Source organism: Blennius ocellaris (assembly GCF_963422515.1).
Source record: "Blennius ocellaris genome assembly, chromosome: 8".
NCBI classification, from domain to species: Eukaryota; Metazoa; Chordata; class Actinopteri; order Blenniiformes; family Blenniidae; genus Blennius; species Blennius ocellaris.
The window spans coordinates 9,002,230-9,026,574 of NC_137657.1; the positions used below are offsets into that span (position 1 = coordinate 9,002,230).

The 24,345-nt window shown below is 42.5% G+C and overlaps 1 protein-coding gene across 1 annotated transcript; it reads right to left on the reverse strand.

Moving 5' to 3' along the window:
* Positions 1 to 1,503: 1,503 nt before the first annotated feature.
* chn2 (chimerin 2) lies at positions 1,504 to 23,007 on the reverse strand. The gene is made up of 13 exons (XM_080501522.1): positions 22,934 to 23,007; positions 17,020 to 17,058; positions 14,619 to 14,674; positions 12,036 to 12,067; positions 11,601 to 11,714; positions 11,173 to 11,443; positions 6,534 to 6,617; positions 5,459 to 5,543; positions 4,025 to 4,198; positions 3,749 to 3,826; positions 3,403 to 3,540; positions 3,204 to 3,309; positions 1,504 to 2,780 (listed from the first exon to the last, which is right to left on the reverse strand). The coding sequence occupies exons 1-13, from the start codon at positions 22,980 to 22,982 to the stop codon at positions 2,609 to 2,611; spliced, it is 1,398 nt and encodes a 465-aa protein (XP_080357648.1). The 5' UTR covers positions 22,983 to 23,007; the 3' UTR covers positions 1,504 to 2,608.
* Between the last annotated feature and the right edge of the window lie 1,338 nt (positions 23,008 to 24,345).

Sequence of the window (24,345 nt, forward strand, 5' to 3'; positions counted from 1 at the left end):
AAGATATATTGGTAGTCCAAATAAAGGATATAAGTCACCGTTATAGAACATTGTTTTCATCATATGGCCTTAGCGGGTGTTTAAGCTGAATTTAACCTACAGATAGTTCAAAATTTCCTATGACTGCCCCACAACAGCAACGTCTTCTGAATGAATGGAGAAGAGAACATATAAGTTGGATACAAAGCTGCTAATATTGTCTCCAGTCTCTGTCTATTGTATATAGAAAATCTAGATAGCTATAATGGACTCTAATTATCAATGGTGTTTATCCTGTTAGTTTTTCAGGTTGAGTTGATTCTAGAAGTCATCTGAAGATGCTGTAAATTAGTCTTTTTCCTCTTGACAAATCTAAAACTAAACTCAAGAGTTGTACAAGTAGCACCATGCAGAGATACAAGACCATGACTCTTTATTAACTCACATTCTGAATAAACCCTCTGTTGGCCACCCACCAAAGTACTTCTCGGAGTGTATTTAAATGTTATTTGAATATGTTTAAAGTGTGGATACACCCTTTTATGTTCCATTTACAAATACACATCCGTTATGTAATACCACTGTCCCACTACTTTATATAATGTCAAATATTTGCAAAAAAAACCAAACCCTTAAAATGACTCCCTCGAAACAATGAGAGTACTGTGTGTTTGAAAAATTACACTTGCAGTAGTTTCAGGAGTCCCACCATTTTTCTTTCTACAATATTTTCAATGAAATGCCTCAAGAGCACCGACGAAGGAAGTCATGCACAACACCAAACAGCAGCACCAATGCAATAACGCATCCTATTTGCCATGTACTTAGAATTGTTAATGCTGAAGACACAGACACAATTCAAACTTTAGTAATTATAGCCACTTGGCTAATAAAGGGTTAATCTTTTCGATACAGAGGTATGGGGGGGGGGGCTGTCATTGTTCCACTGCGCTTTCTTGCTGAACAAACACGGAGACTCAGGCTGACATGTTACACTGCTGATATTTTCAGGATCAGCAAACACACTTCAGAGAGAGGGGGGGGGGGGGGGGAGTACGATACCGTAAGCAGCAAGGCATGACGTGAAGTTTGTGATACAACAATGTCCCCTTTCACAAAAAAGTAGCACTGATATTAAAATGACCTTTATCACCACTGCAGTTGCGGTAAAATTCCATCCTACCAATAAACCTGGACCGGCAGGAGACAAAATGTGTGGCACCGGGGGCGTTTGTATATTAGATAAGACACTCCAGGTAAAGCAACATTTTAAAAATAGGGCCATGAGAATGACATACTTGTGAGTTAATGTGCTGAAGAGAATCGAGGGGGGCGTTAATGAGCTGCAGGCATTGTCCCAGTACCTCTGAAACAGAATACAGTCTGATATGACAAAAGTACAACAGGTCACACGGTGATTCAAACACAAGTTTGACATCTTTTAATAAATCATTTCATAAATTACATTTTTGGAATTGCAACCGTCACAAAAATACATTTTGATAGATGGATTTGTAGAAAGGACTCAGTTAATCACATTAAACCAAGAGTGAGAGGAACTTGCTTGGTGCAGCTCTCATAGCACAATTAACTTTTATGGCATTTGTGTAATGAATGGAAACTCCTGCTGCACCAAGCACTGATACTGGCGTGAAAGAGACGACGGGGGCGAAATAAGGGACCATAATGTTAATTCCTCTTGAGAATATTCCCAAGCACAGCAAATACAAGTGGCCAAGTGGCCAGTGTCAAGACGAGCTTTGTTCATGAGTTACATGAATTAAGAGATGTTGTATAACCAGTCCGCATATTTGTCACAAAAAGACCAAATAAATGTAAAATGAAAATGGTAGATCGACAATCTGTTGCTCTTCTTACTCTTTTTTCCTCTTTTGCATACAATTTGTGTAACTCAAGACATCAATTCAACAAATATTACTCTCAACAGCATATATTAATGTGACGAAAGAACAACGCAGAATAAAAGACAAAAATAAACATCTTTACAAAATAATTCTTTACACTTGCTGCAAAAAAGTGCTTGATGAGCGCCAAATTGTCTCATTTCTCGTCTTTTAGTACACACGGTAAAATAGTGATCATTGCATGATCCAATTTTATCTACAAGGAGAGAACCGCAGTGTTTTATATATATATTCTTTTTTTTTTTTTTTTTTTAAACAAGTGATCCCACACATCTCTGAGTATGCACACATGATGGAGGAACATTAAGTTGGCTGATCTGTGAGGCTGCCAGGCCCTCACTGATCCACAATCTGCTCAGCACAGATTTTACCATCGGGACTGAAACTACACCAGGTAGCGACAAGTCTTCAAATTACAGTGCAGCGAACAGCGTTGCAGGTACTTTAAAACACAGGAAACCTTTCCGATTATAAAAAAGAAAAAAATGATGGTCTTGGCCAAGTATGGAAACCCAAAACTTACAGTAACAAGACAATGTCAACACTAAACCAACTCCAACTAAAAGTTTCATGCGAGAGAGAAGCGTTGCAACGCAAACTAGTCTCTGAATCTTCATTAAAGTCAAGGTGGCTCGAGTTTTTCCTCTTTGACAGAATAAATAATTGTCCTTCTCGTCTGTTTCCCCCTCCCGATGCCTCAGTCCTCAGAATAAGACATCTTCATGCTCGATTAAAAGCTGCACCACCACTTTCTGTTGCCTCATGTCGTTCAGGGTTGTCAAAGCGTTTAGCTCCGGTGGCTGCATAAGGGTCGGCCCGAATACGATTCCCAGGTTCTCAGCATTCATCAAATTGTCCTTTTCGAACATCGTCACCCTGTAAAATATGACATAAAGAGTCTGTGATCAGAGTGCAATGAAGACATATTCTTAAATCCTTCTCAACAACTTAATGCTGAAGAGTCCCCCGACAAAGATTAAATTCAAGGGTAATACTGGCATTGTTCTATAATTCTCTCATTTCAACAGATTGCATGAAATGAGTAAAAGCCATAATATTTTAATCTATCTCTTTGTCACGCATTCAGCCCAGTTTTCTTTATCAGTGTAGTGATGTTAATAGCACTAATAGACTCGCTATGAGCTCTATGACAAAGAGACTAATGTCATCGTTTTCTTTTTTTTATGCACATAGCAATCAATGCATGAACAGGTTTGTATTTATACCAGTAATCATCGGTCCCCTCCAATCAAATCGCACCCTGATAATACAAATAGAGCGATAAACTGTATATCTAACCTCTTGAGGTGAGCCATCAGGTAGCGTAAAGTCTCATAGTGTGCTGGCGGGAGCTGCAGCAGCCCCTCGTGGATCGCCTCCAGTCTGGATTCAGAGTTTGGCATTTCTAAGTCACATAAGTTAAAAAAAAAAAAAAAAAGATTAAAATCAGAGCATAGAGGCAGAATTGGTATGGAGATGCCCGGAGAGGAGCTCTTACTTGCAGCTTGAATAAATTTGGAGTACAAGTCAAATGTAATGACTGGAATGGGGAGATCTCTCAAATACAGCTTCAAAGCACCGGCAATTATGTTGATGTCTGCATAGGAAGTGGCACTGATGTCAGCCTTTTCACCGTCTGGTAACATGAAAAACACAACAAAATGTTTCACAGATCAAAAGTTCTCACGTAAGCGGAGGAATGACGAGTACTATTTTGTGCAGTAGCACAGCTCAAACAGTGTTCTTATTTAAAGTTAGGATCGTGTGAACTGAAAATAAAAGAAAACAACCAAAAACCTCAGGAACATTAATCCTCAGGCAACAGAGATATGTCGTCAACAAACCTCGGTCGAAGGAGAGACGCACATCCTCAATGTGCTCTGAAAAACCAGAAACTCTGTAGAGCCCTTCAGACGTCATGCCTGCAAAAAGAATTATTATGTTTTTGAAATTTGCACAAAAAAAAGAAAAAGATATCGGAACAAAAAAATCAGTCACATTTCTAAAACTTCTAATGTTGGAATTCAGATTCAAAAGTAAGCATTTACAAAGTAAACAAACAACAACAACAAAAAACTAAAAGGGGTTTAACGTGTCAGCTGATAAAACGTGGTTTCTACCTCTCAGTTCTATCTCCCGAATGCACATGTCCACCACCATCGGCCGCGTGGTGTTGTGAGCCTTGACGAGCGTGGTGAGGTCACAGCTAAACACTTTCTTTATCCGTCGCAGGTCCGGCTGGCAGTCGCTGGGAACCAGCTTGGAGCACTGTTTGTGTACATTCAGCCCACAATCTAGCAAACAGAAGAGCGAGATAAACAGAGGGAGGTTGAGGGGGAGATTAACCCCACACTAACGATAACACAATCGTCGCTGCAGGATTCACACAGCATTTTGGGAAGGTTTCCCAGAGTCCGTGATAAACTGCACTGTCAGGCAGCCACAGCTGCAAGCAAAGCTGTCTTGGTGCGCCACGCCATAAAGGTAGATAACAGCGTACGCGGCGGCGTGGGCAGCAGCTCTTGTAGTTTTCATTACAGAGTGTGTGTTGGACAGCTGGTAGGAGTAGAGTGCGTGCGGGAGGCACGCTGGCCTGAGTGGCGGCGCCGCTCGGAGGGAAGGTTTTGAAGAAGAGCCACTTGTAGACGAGGGCGTTCTTCAGGGGTCGTTCATCACAAAGACATTTTTACTGCCGAGCGATGTTATAGTGCAGGTCCGCCGATTGGGGGGGGTCCTCGTTCACAATCGGTGAACAAGGAGTGGAGCAGGTGATAAGAAGAAAATAGGAGACAGACACAAAGTGGGAGAAAACAAAGAAGTGTCTCCTGTTTCGCTGAGCACATGAGGTGTCTGATGATACCAGAGCTTGCCTCCGGCTTATCAGCATGGCCAATGCCTAAACAACAAACACTCTGTTTGAGGAGGGAACATCACCAGCGTGCACTTCAGCTTCAGGACTGTGTGTGTGTGTGTGTGTGTGTGTGTGTGTGTGTGTGTGTGTGTGTGTGTGTGTGTGTGTGTGTGTGTGTGTGTGTGTGTGTGTGTGCTGTAATATGTGATTTAGTTCTGCTGCTATTTTAGTCTGACATGCATTTGGCCTGTATTTTGTCTTAAGTTAAAAATTAAAAACAAACATTTTTCATTTTAGCTCCTTCATGCAAACCATTGGTCCGTGAGGGATAATTCTGAAGGGTTTGCTAAATATGTTACGAGACAGTTGCTTTCTTTACGAGGTCACTGTGATGAAGTACTGTTGAGGGGACGGTCGTACAAAGAGAGCGATAGTCACAGTTTCATACTGGGAAAATGCCTGTGCATCACTGGGAATGAATGTGCTTTGCTGACTCACTGACGGGGGGGATTTCTACATATTTGTCACAGATTTAACAGAAAACCCCCCCAAGAAAATGCAACATATCCCAAACAAGGCCTTTAGTAACTACTGTTTGCGTGGTAAGAATTTCATGGATTACATATGTGATCTCAGACTTATATGACATAATTATTTAATGGAATCCACAATAATCAGGTTGGATATTTGAGAATATAGTTACCTGAGCAGCGGACGCCTTGAGCAATGAGGCCCCACATAAAGTTGGCACAATACTCGCACCAGTGTGGCCCTCGGAAGGTGTGTACCTGGGAATTTAGATAACATGTTAATTCAAACCCTAAAAAAAAAAAAAAAAAAGGAACAAAGGCAATTTTTCAATTGAGTGTCTATAGATCAAAGAGGAAAAACCTCCCGGATGTGCAGGACCGTGATTACACTGTGACTCCTACTATATGAGATGGGACCCTTCAGCAAATGAGAGCATTTGTATATACAAGGCAGATTAAAGGATTTGCTACAGTGTGTCTGGCATCTGCTTCTGGGCAATCGGATACATGCAGGCCGGCACAGAGAGGCAAAATAACAGATGTACACCCACTGAGCACTGAGAAACACAGATAAGATGACAAATGGAGGCATAATTGTGTGCACATGTACACACACCTTCAGTGGTACTTTGAATAGGTAGCGCTGGACTAATGGGTGAGGAGGCAGCAGGTGGTGAGTGGATGGTTTTTGTTCATTTTCAAAGAGGAAGAAGACAAAAAGCTTTGGGAGGTTCTTACAACCCGCCTGCTAACTGAAACCAAAGATACAAAAGCAAGAATGTTGAGGTGCCCAGAGGCAAAATAGCCCCCGAACTCTCCCCATATATAATGAAATTAGTTTTATTTTCCACAGCACTCCCCTGCAAAATGATCACGCTTTAATAATAAAAAAAAATAATCAAAGGCCTGACACAAAAATGGACCCGAGTGCTTAGAAATCAATGCTAATCAATGTGCCCTGCTGTTAATGGGTTGTGGTATAGTGTAACAATTAGTTCCCCCCAGTGCATATGGATGACAGCTGCATGTGTTTTCATCAAAACAGCTGAATAGACCACAGTTTATCATGGAACTGAGACAGGCTAAATGCATTTCTAACCATCGCAAGAAGAAGGCTTGCAGAAATGATTTCTTTTAGGTATATTATCAAAAATCTAAATGGATTTAATACAAAACAGCCTCTCTGAAACGCCATGCTTTTCTATTGACTCTTCCTCGATCCTTTGCGGTAAACAAACATCTCCATACCTTGAAGTTGTGGATCTTTTCGTAGGAACACTGCTTTTCGGAGGTGTCTTTCAAGGCGCTCCGTCGCACCAAAGGTGAGGAGATCTGTGGACAAGAAGCCAACAGTTTAATTGGCTTCCACAGGAGAGTCCCCTTGGTTCCAAGCTTGACTCCCAGGGCTAAAGCAAGCAGCTCCTGACGCTTCCTCTCCTGTCTTTTGGCCTTGTGTGTCATCAGCTCTGCTCCCAAACCCCCCCGGTTCTCTTCAGCCTCCATGCTTGACTGGTCGGGCTCCCAAAGACTCTCCAACTCCTCTGGGCAAAGCTGTAGAGTGGAGACGTGGGTGCTGTGCAGCAGGCGCCGCCGACAACAGCCCAGGGCAGAGGCGGCAACGGCACTCCACTCCCCTCTGACCTGGGAGGGCAACTGGTGATGGCAACCAGCACGGGGCCGACTCTGCATCTGGTGCGGATCCAGTGGCAGTAGTGAGCAAGAAGAGCAGGGGAACCAGGACTGGTAGTGGGCGGCCTGAGGGTAGGAGTGTGCCTCTAACAATGGTCCTCTTTCACACGCCCAGAGAGAGAGAGAGAGCGAGAGCGAGAGAGAGAGAGAGAGAGAGCGGGGGTCCTAAATGGGCAGGGGCCTGGAGGTTGCGAGTGAGTGCAGTCGGGAGCTGTCAGGATCGGTTCACACAGCTCAACAGCTCTCTAAAGCAGGATCAATAGTGCAGACGCCCCCTTCATAGCACAGTGCACACTCCCATTAGTGCGCTGCCTTCCGGACACACTCCACTTCACTTAACTGGGTATAATACTCCACTGCCGGTAGCTCTCCCAGCGTTGGGCTGTTCAAACAGGTCACTTGCCTGCTCAGAGACAGACCTAAGATTGTCCGGGCTGACAGAGCCCAGGCTGTGTTGTCGTAATTCAAATAGGATCTTGACCTCCAGTTATGCCAGTCGGCCGGTGGAATTCCCCACAGCGTCCTCCAGACAGTCTGACTGCAGACTACTTCTGCCCATCACATCAGCTGTCTTGAAGGACCAACAGCGCCAGACCAATAACTGGGATTGGGGAGGATTACCACAATAATCCCTACACAGGGAATAATCCAAGTGCCCAAATCCAAGTAAAATCCCATCAGAAGGTCTGCGGTCATGTTGTTTTAGTTTTGTTTTGTTGGGGTTTTTATTCTGTGCAAGTGGGGGGTTGTTCGTGCCAAATTTGTCCCAATTAGCTCTGCTTGTAAACAACCAGCGAAACACTGGATGTTCTTGTGATCATGAAAAAGCTCCAAAATACACAACACTGACAAACCAAAACTACACACCATATGACATGACACAACCAAGATTCTAAGCCGAGACTGTATGTTGGAAAGGCCACACACCCTAAAAAAAAAAAAAAAAAAGTTGAGCTGATTTATTAACATGGGAGGAAAAGGTCATAAAGCCAGTAGCCATTGGATTTGGGATGATAAAGTACTGGAGCAAAAACTGGAGTGGTGAGGCTCACGGCAAAAAGACCCAAAGGGCAACTGCAAAGCCGAGATAAAATGAAGGGATTGGCAGCTTACGGGGTGACAGACACAGAAGGACGGCAGAAATAGTGCTGTGTACCAGACATTTCATGTGTATGAAGCAAACCAGCTCATTTCTGAAAGAGTGACAGGACAGGTGAAAATATTTGTCAAAGAGGCCGGCATTCTTTGAAAAGACCTACACATGCCACGCTAAACAATTCAGCACAGCGAGCGAAGTCTGTGGGGACGGATGAGGAATAGACCACTTGGAGATATTTTAGCCCTGCGAGGAGGGAGGGAGGCCGGGGCCGTGCCTCTTTGTCTGCGGGCAGATGGCTTCTTGTCTCTTAAAGAAGGGCTCGGAAGAAAGGACACAAAAGGTGGTCGCACAACAAACTCAGCTTTCTTTTCAGTAGCCTGGCTCTTTTATTCCCGGCAAAAGGCTTTGTGAGAACACAGCTGAGTGGACTCCGTTGTGAGCGGAATCATGAGAAAACGGCACAGTGTGCGCTGACACGGTGAGACAAGAGGACGCAACTACCCACATCCCCAAACAAAACGGCTCCAACAACATCTCGAACAAATAGAAAAATAGGCGTACTGTATTGCAGTCAAAGATATTGAAAATAGAGGAAATTCACACTTTTGTCTGCACTGGCACACTGAAAATATATCCATTATGTTTGTTGTGGATGGGAAGAAAAAAAAGTAATATATTGAAGGCCGTGGAAAGATTTCTGAATTGGTCTTCTACATAAATAAGTTCTTTTATCACTTTCAGAGAATGAAACCTAGAGGTCATGATCCTAACAAATAACTTGATATTTTCATTGAAAAGCTCTCCACAGCATGCAAGTTTCACTCAGAAAAAAAAGCAGTGTGGTGAGAATCAGCAGCACCATAGCAGAGATTCTATCCACAGAGCAAATTCCTGCACACGAGAAAAAAAAAAAAAAAAAAAAAAAAAAAAATCCTGAGGAGGTTGATTTAGTTCAAGTCAAGTGCCCTCCTTCACTTTCCGGCTGCAATTTAATTACACAAGCATTCTCAGTGACGGTATTATATAGGTATCAACCCGACACTGAGTAAATACACATGAATTTCAACCGGACAGTCAGACGACTGTGCCAGCAAGGTCTCGGGGTGTGGCTGGTAAACATCAAGTTCAAAAAGGGACCAGGGATTGGAGCCAACAGGTACGTCTCCATTTATCACGCGGACGACGTGCCTTTCTTTTTGCCTGATAAGGCCGTCGGCATCACATCTGTGACTTCATCACTCCTTGTGTCCACAAAAGCACTGTGGTAACTGACAATATGACATTTAGCTCACGACATGTTGTAGGTTTAATTGCCTGCGGGGAGGTTACTGGAGAATGCAGACCGTGACATGTCGAACATGGAGTGGGGCTGCATATCAAGCTGAGTGGACGACTGCTTGACACTGTTCAATAAAGCACATTAAGCAAACATGGCTTAGTGTGTTTATCTTAACAGTTCTCTGCTCCCAGAACCTTCTGGGGGTTGGCACTGGCGTCTGGCGTCCAAAGTTTAATTAAAAAAGGGAATTAGCAGTAAGTAGACCACCAACTGAATGCTGGCATTAATGTCTCGTGTCTCCAGCCACAAACTGAAGACGGACGATATAAACACTTGCAGATGAGGCTCCCACTGACAGGACCGACTGACGAGCAGTGCACTGACATGCTGAAAGATAAATAATCCCTGATGCTGTGAATCAAAGTAGAGTGATAAATCACAAATGTGACAGAAACACCATGAGAGGGCACATGTATCTGATGGAAGAAGGAGCCTGCGACAGACTTAAGTCATCGTCACTCAAAGCAGACAGAAGGAAGCAAGTTGAGATCGCCACCTAGTGGATGAAGATTTTTCTTTTTTCCCCCTCAAAGAAAAAAAGAAAAACGCTTCCTCATTGATAAATCATTCATTAAATGTGACAACATCTCGTGAGTGCCAGTGAAAACAATGTGCAATGTGTCTCGCCCATGATAAGTGTGTCTGATACGGATGGCGGGACGAGCAAAGTCCCAGTCCCCCTGGTTATCATTACCTTTCAGAGGAAGCAACCAAGCATGGCAGCAGTGAACACACCCAGGAGCTACGCGCTGGATGTACGTCTTACTCACAGCACAAAGTGTCCTCTCAGCCAGTGCTCTCAATCTACTGTAAATCCAGTGGAAACACTAAGCAATGCAGAAGAAGCTCCAAATCAGTTTGTTTATTAATAATGCAGCGGGGACTGTAACTCGTACGTTTTTCCTCAGTGACTTATATTCAGAAGCTGATGTTGTGGCAAGATTGTGGGGGAACTAAAGACTTTGCATCTCCAAATTCAACACACTTGATATTACGTATGATGTCTTTAAGATGGAAAGACGAACATTTGCCGTAAGACTGCAAACAAAATGTGTTCTTGAAAAGATGGATCAGGTCTGTTAAACCAGTGAGGCCATCTTTTGTATAACGTTAAAGGGTATGGCTCTGTTTTCAGGTTCTTGCCAGGTTTACTACTTCATGTTTAAAGTTTTCTTTTTTAATTTCACAATGGTGCACCCTTGTTTCCCTGTTCTTAGGAGTGTAGTTATTTAGTTGTAAGGTTTTAGTAAGAGTGTGTATTATAATATGGTGGAAGGACCAATCATTCATTTCAACTATTTATATAGGTTTTGTGGCGATTCAACTGTAATATACAGGTGAATGTATAATGCAAAATGTTATGTTGAGGATTGTGTGAATCATGGAAAACATCAATCAAAAAAAAGTTCATTTAATAAAAGTAAACTCATCTGGTGTGATTAGTCTTTGCCAAACCCAGAACCCGTTCTCCAATATTAACATGTGGGAAGACTTGCTTCATTTCCTGAGTACATAAAACCAGCCTGCTCTTTCTTCTGACTCTGCGGTGTTGAGATGAGAGATCAGGAGATACCGACAGATGCCGAACTACTCATTCAGCTTGTTACTTAATTTTTTTTTTTTATGGCTGCCTCTGTGTTTATGGTTGTTGTCATGCATTTCTGCAGCATGTATCTTAGACTCTGGACATGTCATGTCATAATTGAGGTTGTAAACATCAGTGTGACCAGTATGTGGCTGTGGCCCGAGCTAAAACTCACCTTTTCGTCCCTCTGGAAGGTAACTCTGCGCGGTTCTGTGCGTCCCCGACTCAGCCTGTGCACCATTTTGTCCTTGAGCAGCGACGTGTAACCAAGATGCTCATAGATGGGATTAGTGGTCATTTTGGCGATGTACTCCGCTGCCTTGGTCTCGATGTAAAGGATGATGAGAGCATCCGTCACAAGGTCATGGACCGACTCGAACCTTTTCTCCCCAACAAAGTGCTTCCCATCATAAAACAGTCTGTAGTTGAAGGTCTGGTGCCCGAACCTGGACAGAGATCCATGGATGATGACGAGTTTGAAGAGGGATAAAGAAGGGGTGGGGGGGGTCAAAAAACAGAGTTTGAGGAGGTTGAGTGGCCACGCAGAATGAGCGACGGTGGGCCGCTGATGCTTTCAGAGAATCTGTGCTGCATGTTGATCACCTTAAGGCCAAGGTGTGTGACCCTGGCTGTCTTTGGCTCTCTCTGATGAGGTAAGCACCCTCCGCTCCCGACAGCAGCTCGTCTGCATATTCCCGAGAGATCATGCCATGAAATCTGTGGGGAAAAATATTTATAACAATAAAAATGACATTGGGAAAAAAATCTAATTATCATCGTTAATAATAATGCAGATATGAGTCATTTAGTCTTTATATGCACAAACATACAAATTGATGTCAGACTCGGTCTTACTCTCAGCACTCTGCCAAAGCATAGAGGCACACATTCACAGAAAAATAAATATCCACCCACTCAAAGTCTAAACATCATTGATGCCAGGCAATAATCATGAATAAAACCAGTCTCTCCACAGTAATATTGAGGGGCAAAAAAAACAACCCACAAAAATGATGACAATAATTAAGTTACACTCACTCTCTGCCATAGAATTTGGGCCTGCTCTCCATCTGCAAAAACCAGAACAAACATTGGCTGCTGTGATATGATATGAAAGCTCGATTAAATAGCTTCGCAAATTGTTCTTGCAGCTCGTGTGAAAGATAAAGGGCTCTACCCCACAAGACAGATTATCTCCATCTGTGCCCCTGTGTCTATTCGCAGCTACCAAACCATAAAGCCAAATCACAGAGTGTGGAGATGAATTAGAGGCAGTGCAGTAAAACAGCTGGTAATGGATGGCCAGCTGCAAAAAATTAAGAGGAAGCGTGTTAGTGTGTTACACCAGTGTGTGTGTGTAGTGCCAACTTAGAAATCCTGAAAAAAATATGTCAGAAGCTAATTTTACTGTGAATATAAATTAAAACAACAGACATCACCATAAAGTTTTTAAAGTAGTGATATGAAAAGAGTTGATATTTTTACAGCACTGTCACTGTGAATCAATCCAAAGGGAGGAAGAATGAATTATGTCACTTAAAAAAAAATAAAAAATTATGCAGACACTTATTCAGATGATAGCATTGGACGTCTCTTATAATTCACAGTTATGACCATAATGGATTTAGCAATGTGTCAAACACAATTTTGCATTGAAATAGTGGAGGACCACTAATCTCACATAACCAGCCCACGGCTTTCACTTTGCTCATCAAAGTGTGGCGGGACTCAAAATAGGATGAGACATGATTGGGTTGTATAATAGAAGATTGACAGTACTTTTCAGTGAGGGCAGGGACAAGTGTACTGACTTGTTCCATCAGCTTTATTAACATAGCAGAGTGAATAAAAGCATTACTGTCCATCATTATGAGGAGTCCTCTCACTTTGTCTCTGCGACTGAAATACTTGTGACTCTCCTTGGTGTATAATCAATCAACCATAACATTACGGCTGGTACGGATACCTGGCAGCCCCCAACACAATAAACCGTGATGCACTGTGTGTCCAGACACGTTTCCATCAGCGTCTATCAGTTTGAGCTACAGTCGCTTGTATGTTTGCACACGGAGGTGATTTCAACTGGCCATAATTGAGTTTTGATTGCGACTTCTGGTGTGTTTTGACCACTACACACCAGGAATGCTCCCCGAGAGTTTCACTATACGAGTTCCTCTGATCAATTCTTCAAGCGATCTCTCCTTTGCAAAACTTGCTCAAATCATGAAACTTGCTCATTTAATCACTTTGAGGTCAAGTACATGCGTGGGCTGCAAGGTATTATAGTAGTTCGTCCTCTTGTCACACTGAGAATATCCCCAACCAGACTTCATATTTTAGGATGTTTCCGTGTGTCGTTTGCCTGAGTTTTCTCTGGGTACTCCCAATTTCCTTGCACAGTCGAAAAACATGCTCATAACGTGAACTATCATCTATACACTAAGCGTAGGAGTGACAAAGTGTTTGGTCTGTGTGGATGTACCTGTAGCACGCTGGGATTAGTTCCAGCTCTAATAAGTAGGCGCATTAATAAAGACTTAATGTTATTGAATTGACCCGTCAGTGGTCATAATGTTCTGGCTGATCAGTTTAGATTTTAAAAGTGTTATAGTTACACGACATGTTCTGGCAGTCCATCGCAGGCGTCACTAACCTTTCCTTCGACTGACAAGAGGATGCAACAAACCACCTGTCAGGCCGTCACTTAAACTTGCTTCAAGAGTAAAAGTCATATTGAGCAGTGAAAAACGTAATCGCATTTCTCCAAAACCCGATTCTCCAAAATCAATTCCTACAACATTTAGGAAGAAAATAAATCATCCAGTTAGCGGATGACACCTAATTCATTAAGACGAACCTACTGAAGATTTAAACAGCTACTCAAGACGGCCGGGAGTTTTACGAAGCAGCGAGTCACTCCCCAGAGGTAACTGATTGGTCTGGCTTCCAGCTGCCAGACTCACTCATATCTCACTGAATATTTTCCCTCCTAAAACCTGAGGGTAAAAAAAAAAAAAAAAAAAAAAAGAAGTTTGTAAGGTGAAGGTTGGCTGTATAATCATGAATGGATTATTTGGATGTTTGCAAAAGCCCCTGGCTCAGCTTTCCTGCAGAACATTTATAGTTTAGTGCATTACAACTTTATGTGATCGTGTCATTTTCAGACTCGACAAGGTTGTCATGCTGCCAGAATTAGTGGATTAATCAAATAGTGAATTACTTAGCTGCAGCTTATTTAATATAGGGAATACGGGGATGCCAACTAAAACCACCCGAGTCTCTGGTATTGTCAGATATTTGCCAACAATATGAAAACTGGAAGATTATACAGGAAGGATCGTGCCAAAGTAATAAAGTGATTAAATTACGCTCAATATTCAACATCTGCAATGAGCAATTACAATAAAAGAAGGCACATAATCTGCGAGGATGAACTACATTACTTTGATATTGTGTGGAAAAAAAAGCATAATAATCCCATGGGGGTTTTCCAGTTGACACTGCTATCAGCCGTTATTTTTTCCTTTCTTTTACGATCCAAGCTGTTGAATAAACAAAGACTATACCATCCTTTAGCCCTGTAATGCAACCCCCGCTATAAATATACACAGATGTACTGACCTCCTGAGGACATGTGATCCTCTTTGGCCTTGGGGCTTCCTGCTGTAGCTGGTATACTGTTAGAAAAACATGCATGTTAATGAAGGTGGTGTGCCATTCCATGCACATCAACAATAAACACGGTTAATAGAGAGAAGAAAAGCAATTCCGATGTAAGACACTGCATGTGAAACAACACCTCCGCCATATGAGGCTCGGGCCCAGCTCTTGAACGCTGCTCTGAATGCAGCGGAAACAAGGTTAAAAAAACACACACACACACACAAAAAAACAGGATCCATTAGCTTATCTATGCAAAGCTAAACAGTGAGTGTCTTACAGCAGTGGTTCCCAACCTTTTTTGACCAGTGTACCCCTTGAGCTGGTTTCCATGTGAAAAGTACCCCCTCTCTCGTGTGTGATTATTCGCCTTAATGTGTACTTATATTTAACCCTTTGTCTTTCTATCTATCCAACTGCTCATTTAAATAAAACAATTATTGTGAGTGTAAAAACATACCTTTTAATGAGACACTTGCGCTTGCTTGTCTTTCATAAGTCTTTCATAATTCCTTTTTTCACTGGGCTCCCCTGTGCCTGCGTCGTAGCAGTAGCGGTAGCTGGACGTTGACTCCTGCCTAGCCATGCATCCATGTTTACAGTCGGTATGCAGCTAGAGTTAGCTAGCTTCGCGAATCGTGCGCGCCCGCAGCAAGAACGTGAACCTTTTTTTTTTTTTTTTTTTAAAGCGCGCCACTTTATAGTCTTTTCATATTATGTGCATTGTAGTGTTACAATCACTGTGGACGAACTGCTACTCATGGAAAATAAACGTATGGCCTTACTAAAATTCATGATATAATACAATATAATATAGTATAATTTTTTTTTTTGTGTGTGTGGATACTGTAGGCTAATTTATAATCTTTCTGCGTACCCCCTGCAATACCCTCGCGTACCCCTAGGGGTCCGTGTACCCCCGGTTGGGAATCACTGTCTTACAGGACAGGGGCTGCATATCTAAAAGCCACTTCAGCCTTCTTATCCATTTAGCTAAAGTGTGCTGTAACTAAATACATTCCTTGTAACTTCAAAAACAAAATGTACCTTGAGTTACACGCACGCACGCACACGCACACACACACACACACACACACACACACACACACACACACACACACACACACACACACACACACACACACACACACACACACACACACACACACACACACACACACACACACACAGGGTGTAAGTTCATGCCTTTATGTATTAGATGTAGTTCAAATTTGAGGCAGGAAAAGTAATCACCACAAACCTCCGAGGAATTTTGAAGAATTAGGACATTTTCTTTTCTGATTTAAAAATGAGAGGCCAATAGTTGCTGCTGTTTCATTTTTCTTTTTCCAACGACTGGACGTCTTTCGATGAGGGTATATTTCCACAATAGAAGAATCAGGACATGGTTTCTCTCTTTGTGTCTATAATGCGCCCACAACAGCACTTTCTATTTCATTTGATCAGCTGGCACAAACACCACTGTGACAATAACAGAAAAAAACACTCTTCCCTGTTTACACCGTTAAGCCACTCACTCCAGTGTCTGGCAGCCTTGTGAGATGTGAATGAGGACAGAAGATTTAAAAAAAAATAATAATAAAAAAAAATAAATAAAAAACTGTGTCCTTATTACAAACGACTGGTGTGGGAGCAAAGAAATTGCTGCATGAGGCTGAGCCCAGGCGCCTCCGCACAGACAAAGGAGGAGTCCTGACGGTGAATTTTCATGTTTTGTCAGGTTGTCTTAAGCCGACCAGTAAGACCTGGACTCACTCCACTCCCGTGACACACAGACCTCAAACAATACGTCAGCAGAGGACAGAAGGAGTCTGATGGGAGACTTCCTGATTGTAAAAATATTTAGATAAGACCTGCAATCACAGGAATACTTGTTTAAAAAAATAATAATAATACAATTGCAATAAAATAAACAGACAGTGTTCCGTCTGGAATGATTTCCTTCAGTAAATACGTTACATATTCTCAGAAGAGGGGAGCCAATTCCTCCCACATGGCAAAAATAAAAAAACATTGTATAATGAGGTGGGTCCTTATTTTAGCCGAGCCCCTATGCAGGTAGAAAATCTTATTTTCCTGGGCGCTGGTAACCTATTTTACAAAAGAGATTGGGGGAATGAGCTGCTCCGCATTTGTGCATGTGTGAAAGTGTTCTGTGGGCGGGTTGTGTGCTTTATGAACATGTCTATGCAGCCTTTGGAATTCTGCAGAACATCTGACTTGACCGTGTATCGGCCCTTTTCAAGCCACAAATGAAAGGGCAGGAATTCTTTTTTTTTTTTTTTTTAAAGTAGACGAAAGGCCAAAGTTAATCAGTGTATGAAATGAATGAGTTACTCACAGTAGGACTTCCATATGGGCGGCTGGTAATCCTCCGGGTCTGCAGATAAGAGAAAAATAAGGCAGGTTTCTATGATGAACTCACAGTAGTTTTAATAGACTCCCCTGTTTTCCCCTCATTAAAAACTCAATTTTGGATCCGTTTCCCAGTGGACTGAGCATAAGCCCTTCCATAGTTATGTCACTGTTGTTTATCTCTCAGTTATAATTATGCATTTGGCTTCACGCTGCGCAGCTGCCTCTCGAGATGTGCCATTGAATGCACTCGCAATCAGCCCCTCCGCTTCAAGGACGACCGATACAAACGCGAGCTCGCTTTTGGTGAACACTGCGCAGACAACACACCTGATCTCATAAGCATGACATGACATCCCCACTCTGAGATACGATTATGCCGACAAGCCCACCGCAATCAACACAAGTAAATAAGAGCTTGAACTTCGCCACCCACAGCTTGAGCTCCTCTAGGAAACGTGTCGGCTGAGTTATGATTGTGTGAACGTTCACTCTGGATGATATGATGGAGTGCGCTGTTCCATTAGCTTGGAGAAAGAGTACGAGGTGAGAGCAAATGCCCTGAAGCAAGCCATAATTTAACGCAACGGAGACTGTGTAAAGTAATGACTTGTAATAGTCTTGGAACGTGACACTAAATTGGTCAAAAGGAAAATGCTGCAATATAGGCTAAAAAAAGAAGAAGTTATATACAGTATGTAACGTACTATCCGGCACTTAGAACCATGTGGTATTGTTATGCATTACATCTTAATGCTGACACAAGTCACTCGACAACACGTCCCACTTTGTTTGGGACTTTTTCGTTTTTATAAATAGGATGTGAAAACAGGATGTTCAAACTATTTAAAGAAATACATTTCAATTAGGAACCGTCGTATGTTTTAATGGTGCTGAAAGTTATTAGAATTTTTCTTTTTAAGGTTGCAGGTTCAATTCCCCCATCTACCCGGTTCACATTATTTTAAAAAAGTGCTTTTGAACAAGACACGTTTCGAAATTCTCTGACTCATTCTGGTGCATTCAAATGCTAAAGCAAAGAGGAGAATTTTCCTTTCCAAGACGCTGAGGAATTATACCTCCAGAATCACAGGTTGTATTAATTATATGGACTTATCATCCATCTATTTTTTTTCACTTCCAAAATGAAATGAGAAAAGGAAATATATTACTCTTAAGAAGCAAAACTTCCTTTTTTTGACACCTATCATTTTTGGATGGACACCTAAAACACCAATTTCTGCCTAAAACCATGAAGTGAAGTCCATTTAATAAGAAATATTTTATTGCATACTCAGAGTCTTCTGCGTGACCATCGACATCAGTATATCATAGTGACCAGAGTCCATTTTAAACAGCCCCAGCCATTATCAAGAATAATGTACCTACATCTCAATGATACTGTGTGATTCTATACACGAGATAAAAAGTTATGAGGAGCACCTTCACCTTCTTTTTTCTGTACGTGGCCCTTTAGAAAGAACTTGAGCATTTAATAGAGTGTTACAGTAAACTGCTGGTGCCTTTGACCCTGAAAGATTCGCCAGTATGTGCGAACAACAAACACTATTGGTCCAGAAGATACACGTCGTTCATGTTTGTACTCATCAGCAGATCAGTAGCACCACACCTCCGGCCCGAGGGGAACTAATCAAACACGCCTCAGAAGTGACAGGACCAAAACCAGTGAGTACTTGTTGGATATGTGCACCGAGGAGCAGGCGACGGCCAATCTGTCAGCAATAACGCATTAGATTTGCATTAATGTAAGAAAAAGAAAAAAATCTCTAAGATCTGTTTTAACCAATGGCACGGCAGCTTGTAAATCAGAGTATTTTAATCATGTCATATCAGCTGCAGCAGGCGTCTGGCTGGAGGCTGGAAAGCAACGTTATCCAAAAAAGATAAAAAATCCTTATCGTCGCATCTTGTCAAAGCTGCTGTTGAAAGAGCTGGCTTCATCACAAAGACAAGACAGGTACATAGAATTAAAAGCCAAATAATCATGTAGACGATGAAAAGGCAAATCATAAGACCAAGACGTGGCTGTTTTAAAGAGATGTTGCAGCTCAAGTATTCCACGTAACATCAGCTCTCAGGTACGACTGAACAACCTTCAGGCTTTGTGTGCTGGTGTGTGGCTGAGCTGCCTTGGAAAATGCATTGTGTCCTAAAGTCGAAGCTTTGTCACTGTGTACTGCACTGGCAACAGTCTGAAAGATTTATTCCACTGCGGCTTATTTAAAAGAATGTGATTTTGTCTGGTGAGCTGCCAAATATCCTTCTTTTTTCTCCCCCCCCCCCCCGCCTGCACATTCTAATTCGTATTAATGACGAATGGCTTCAGTCTGGAATTCTGCAGCAGCTTGAGCACCAAAAAACAGGGAGCTCTTCATGATTCAGATGCAAACATCAGCACACGCTTGCTCAAACATACATATTTGTGCAAACGCAAAGGGCTGCACAGTACCTACCCACACTCATGTATACGCAAGCGCATGCACGCATAGAATAAACACACAAACGCGGGGAACATCAAAAAGAATCCCTAAGTAGCTCCGGGTTGGTGTGGCGTCTGATGATCGGGGCGAATTTTAAATTCTGGAGCAGCCAGGGGGCTCTCGCCCCCCCGAAGAAACAGCTATTAATTGTGTTGCCCTCCATTACTCACCAGTCAGAAGCATTCAATAAAATAATTACCGGCGGGTGTTTGCTTCGGTGACAAAGAGAATACGTGATGAATAAAGATCAAGCTCAGACTTTCATCCCTGGAGATAAAGTCTGCTCTACAGTCTGGGCACATGCAAAAAAAAAAAAAAAAGAAAGAAAGAAGTATTCTGCCCATGAAATAGTGACTTGCAGTCGGGGTTATTGAGTACAAGGCTGACAAGATCTCAACAAGTTTTGAGCTTTGTATGAACTATGCAGAGCCCACACTTCTGGAAAGGAACCGTGGAAAGTTAAAAGACTGCATGAATGATCACGTTGATAATTGTGATTTGTGCCACTTTCTTTCAAAACTGCAAACACCGGTATCGACGATTTGAGTGGTTGAAAAGTTGATCAACAGTGTTTCGAGTGATTGTTTTAGGGTGCGTTCACTGGGAAAGCGACACAGTTTAATGTTGTTCTGAATGCTCATATAGGTGAGAATTAATCATACATTCCTGGCAAAGAGAAGTATCACACACACACACACACACACACACGCGCACGCAAACACACACGTGCGCGCACACAGTCATGTCAGTGGGATGCAGCAGTGATGCAGCAGGGAGACCATCTGCGTATTGCAGTGATCCAAAACAAGAATTTGAAAAACTGCCTCAGAGCTGACCAGATAGTATGTGACAGGTATGAAGGGTGCATCTCTGGAGTGTGTATGCGCCCGTGTTTTAGTGTGTGTGCGTGTGTGATGCTGCAGGGCTGGACACCCGCAGGGAAAGGGTGCCGTTACCAAGAACAGTAGGTATGTTTAAGGGAAAAGTGTAATTCTGTAACCTGATTCTCACATTTCCCGGTGTGTGCAGCAGACAGTGTCTCCTGTTGGTTAAGACACTGCCTGGGTTTACTGTGAATTTTACAAGTACTTAGAAATAGGGCCATCTCACCTTCATATCGGTGCACATGACACAAATCCAGTTCAACGTAAAGAGGACAAGAAACACAAGTAATGGAAAGAATTTGTAAGGCAGCTGCAGCATTTATCAAAGAACATGGCAGGATTGTGTCGAACAGGCAGCCGCTTTGTATTACGTGGTTGTAATTCTGCCTCCCTCACCAATTTTGTCATTTATGGCTGGAGCTGAAGACATACCTTCATGCTCGCTCCCTCAATTTATTTTCAAAGCTAGATTTTTTTTTTTTACCCGGACCAAGTCAGGCAAATGGTGTGCTGCTGGTACAGTACATGCTTCAATGCCCACCCATGCCAGGATCGTGGAGGAATCTCCCCGATCCAGACTCAGAGCCAGGAAATATCTTTCCAGGGGATGGATGAGATTGCAACATATATGCTTGCAACCATGTCGCAATCTTTTCGGCTGGTCAGGAAATGTTGTATATCTGGGTTAAATCTGCTTTTGTATTAATAATACACATGTATATAATGCATTGCTTACACTATGTTGGTTCACATTGTTCAATCATTTAAAAAACAAACAAACAAGGAAAAAAATTGATATTTACTACTATTATGCCACAGCTGCCATACATCATCACAGAAAGCTGCCGTCACTTTTCACTCAAACAATATTGGAAGAACTTCTTTTCATCAGCTCCCCAAAGAGATTATGAGATGTGGTTTTCATTAAAAGGAGCATGAACAGCTACACCACAAGCACTTCTGAGCAGAAATTGTATAAAAATTATTTTTTTCTTTTCTTTTTAGTCACATGCCTCATGGACAAGATTATTCAAATGTTGTGTCTGGCTGCCAAAGACCTCGGCATGAAAATAATAATACCCCTGTGACAACCACTCTATCCCTGGCAGCAGCGCAGCTTGTAACCCCTGATAATTATATTGAGAGCCCAAAAGTAATGACAACCCTCCGATGCCACAGAAAGAAAAGACTTTCCTCTTAAAGCAGCAGCGGTCAAACAGTAAATTCTCTGCTTTCTGAAACACACACTCGTGCGTGCACACACACACATACACACATGAGATAATGCTTTGTGAAGCATGTTATTCCCGCAGGCTGTATCAGCTTGGACAGGACTTGCCCGTCCCTCCCACTGGGCAGTACCTTGGTGAAATGTGACGTTGCAGTGTGGTGTGGCTGGGATGCACAGACGGTAAGAAAGCAAAATAAACACAGCGGAATGTCCTGCTGCTGTAACGAACCCATTAAACAAAGTGCCTGACGTGCAGTATACACAATCTGATCTTTACAGGTGTTGTACAGGAATGTTTTCTAGATTGGGGATTTTACTTTTCTTCTCCAAAAGAAGAAACAGAAAGTGGTGAGATTTAGGATATAAAGTCCCCCTTTGACACACCACAGCCTCCGGTTGTTGGTGGGGCTTCCACATCAAACGGTGCAGTGACAGAGGAGTTTGTACTTTATCCCCTGACAAACATGCGCACGGCACTTTTATCAACACAGACAGGGATATGTGCGAGCGTGGTGCTGTTCTTTCATTCAAGGTTTATTTGAACAGCTGCTAACCCACGTTCTCTTCTCATTGCTGTGAAATACGAGCACAGAAAACAGCCTTTTACCCAAAATACAGTAGGTGTTAATCCCCCCCCCCCCCACTCCTTCTATGCTGAATGGATGTGAATAGAATCGGAGCAATTTGAACAGTATTACGCCACTGAACCATGTTAGATTCTCACTATGTCAGAAAACATCTCATCCCGGTGCTGCGTTTTTGGAAAAGTGGTCGTGTATAAAGGCCAAAAATTAATCCTTAACGCCAGCCAAGTGGAAAGTAGGGTAAGGGAATTATTGAGATGATTGGCAATCTAATGACAACATCCAAAACCAGCCTGCTTCTCACAACCTTCTAATCCTTGTGCACATGGGAGGCTTCCTCTCTCTCTCTCCCTTTCATATTTCCACTGCTGCCTCCAGTTATGGCAGATGGCAATGCTTTTCTGTTGCCATTCAACCTCAAATCGCAGCAAGCCTCCACAATATTACCTGAAAGAAAAGAAGCATGAAAACACAGGAAAATTCCACATGTCTCTCTCTTTCTTTCTTCTTTTTTTTGCATTATAATTATATGTGGGATAGTATTGTAAGAAAAAGTTTGACTTGATCCAAATGAATGATATATCAGTAGAAATGCAAACTTGTAAAACAGTCGTGTCAAAATATTATTATTATTATTATTATTACAGTCATACCACATAAAACGTGGGTTCCTGCTCCATGAAAGCGAGGTGAACCTTACCAGAGGACAGAGATGAACCAGAGAGGCTTGAGTTACTGGATGCTGCCATCCCAGCCACTTTCCGGACTCGGTTACTCCCGTTTGGCCGAGCGAGGCGCGCAGCAGCTCGTCCCCGGCGCTGCCTCCATCCTTCTCACGTGCTTTTCCCCCCCTTCACGCGCTGATTTTGGATTATTTCATGCCTGCTGTTATCCGGTGCCCAGCATCGATCCGTCAAGACTGTTCTGATCGCCCCTCTTTCTCTACCTCTCTCTCTCTCTGTCTCTCTCTCTCTCTCTCTCTCTCCCTCTGGGCTCGTGCGCCCTGGCGCGCCGCTCACGCTGCCGCAATACACCGACAGCGCAGCCGCCTCCAGTCCTCAAAATACACACTGATTTACACAATCCTGCTCCGATCTCTTCCTCCAAGGAAAAACAACAACAAAAAAGGCTTTTCCCTCTCACGGCACTGAATGCGAAGGTATAAATCCGCGTTCCGTGCAGAAAGCAGCGACGGTCTCCATGTGCCACTTTAAGATTTGTAACAAAACACACCACACCGCAGCGCAGACGCGCCTTCTTAAAGTGAAAGTTTTGGATCGACGTTACCAGATGGAAGCGAGACCACCACACCACCGGCTGAAGGCCTGTCAGCAAAATCCACCACAGATATGACGTTTTTCCAAGAAATGCACAAGCACACAATTCAGCCAAATGGTTGTCGTCCAGCTTTGACGCTGCATATTTTCACCTCGTTACGTTCAAAGAGCCACAAGAATTTCAGGGTTTTTTTGCGCCATCTGTCGGGCTTTCCTAAACACTGACTAATGAAAAAACACGTTGGAAATTGGTGGAAATTGATTCAAGGAATTGTGTTATTTCAATAATTTGATTGCTTTTCGTGTCCACTTGCCCTCCTGTGTTTTTTTTTATTTTTTTGATTAATTCATTGATTGATGTGGAAAAGCTGAATACTAATTTCCAAATTTGGAATAAGTTCAGTGATTGGAATTAATGTGGACACAAATATGTATCATATTTACACACACACATTTTTAAAAAATCGAAAAAAGTTATTGTAAGTTGCTTTGGTTTAGTTTTGGGAAACGCTGTATCATCCATCCTTTAATTACTATGCTGTGGACTTGAACTGAACTCATGATGCTTTACAGCTGTTTGGTTCTAAACACATTCCATTTACATTATAAGAAGTCATCAGAACACTTCATTGTGAATAATTAAAACAACGTCATATTAAATCTGTATCAGAACAACTTTTTTCCTCAATCTAATTTATTGAAGAAACAAAAAAGCTAATCCTAGGCAAGGCAGGCCCTCTCTTTGACCCTCCCACAATTTGTCAGCTCTGCTCTGGCACATGGCACCACAAGTACTTCCTCCTCTTCCTAAAACGGGCATGAATGGGAGGAGCCA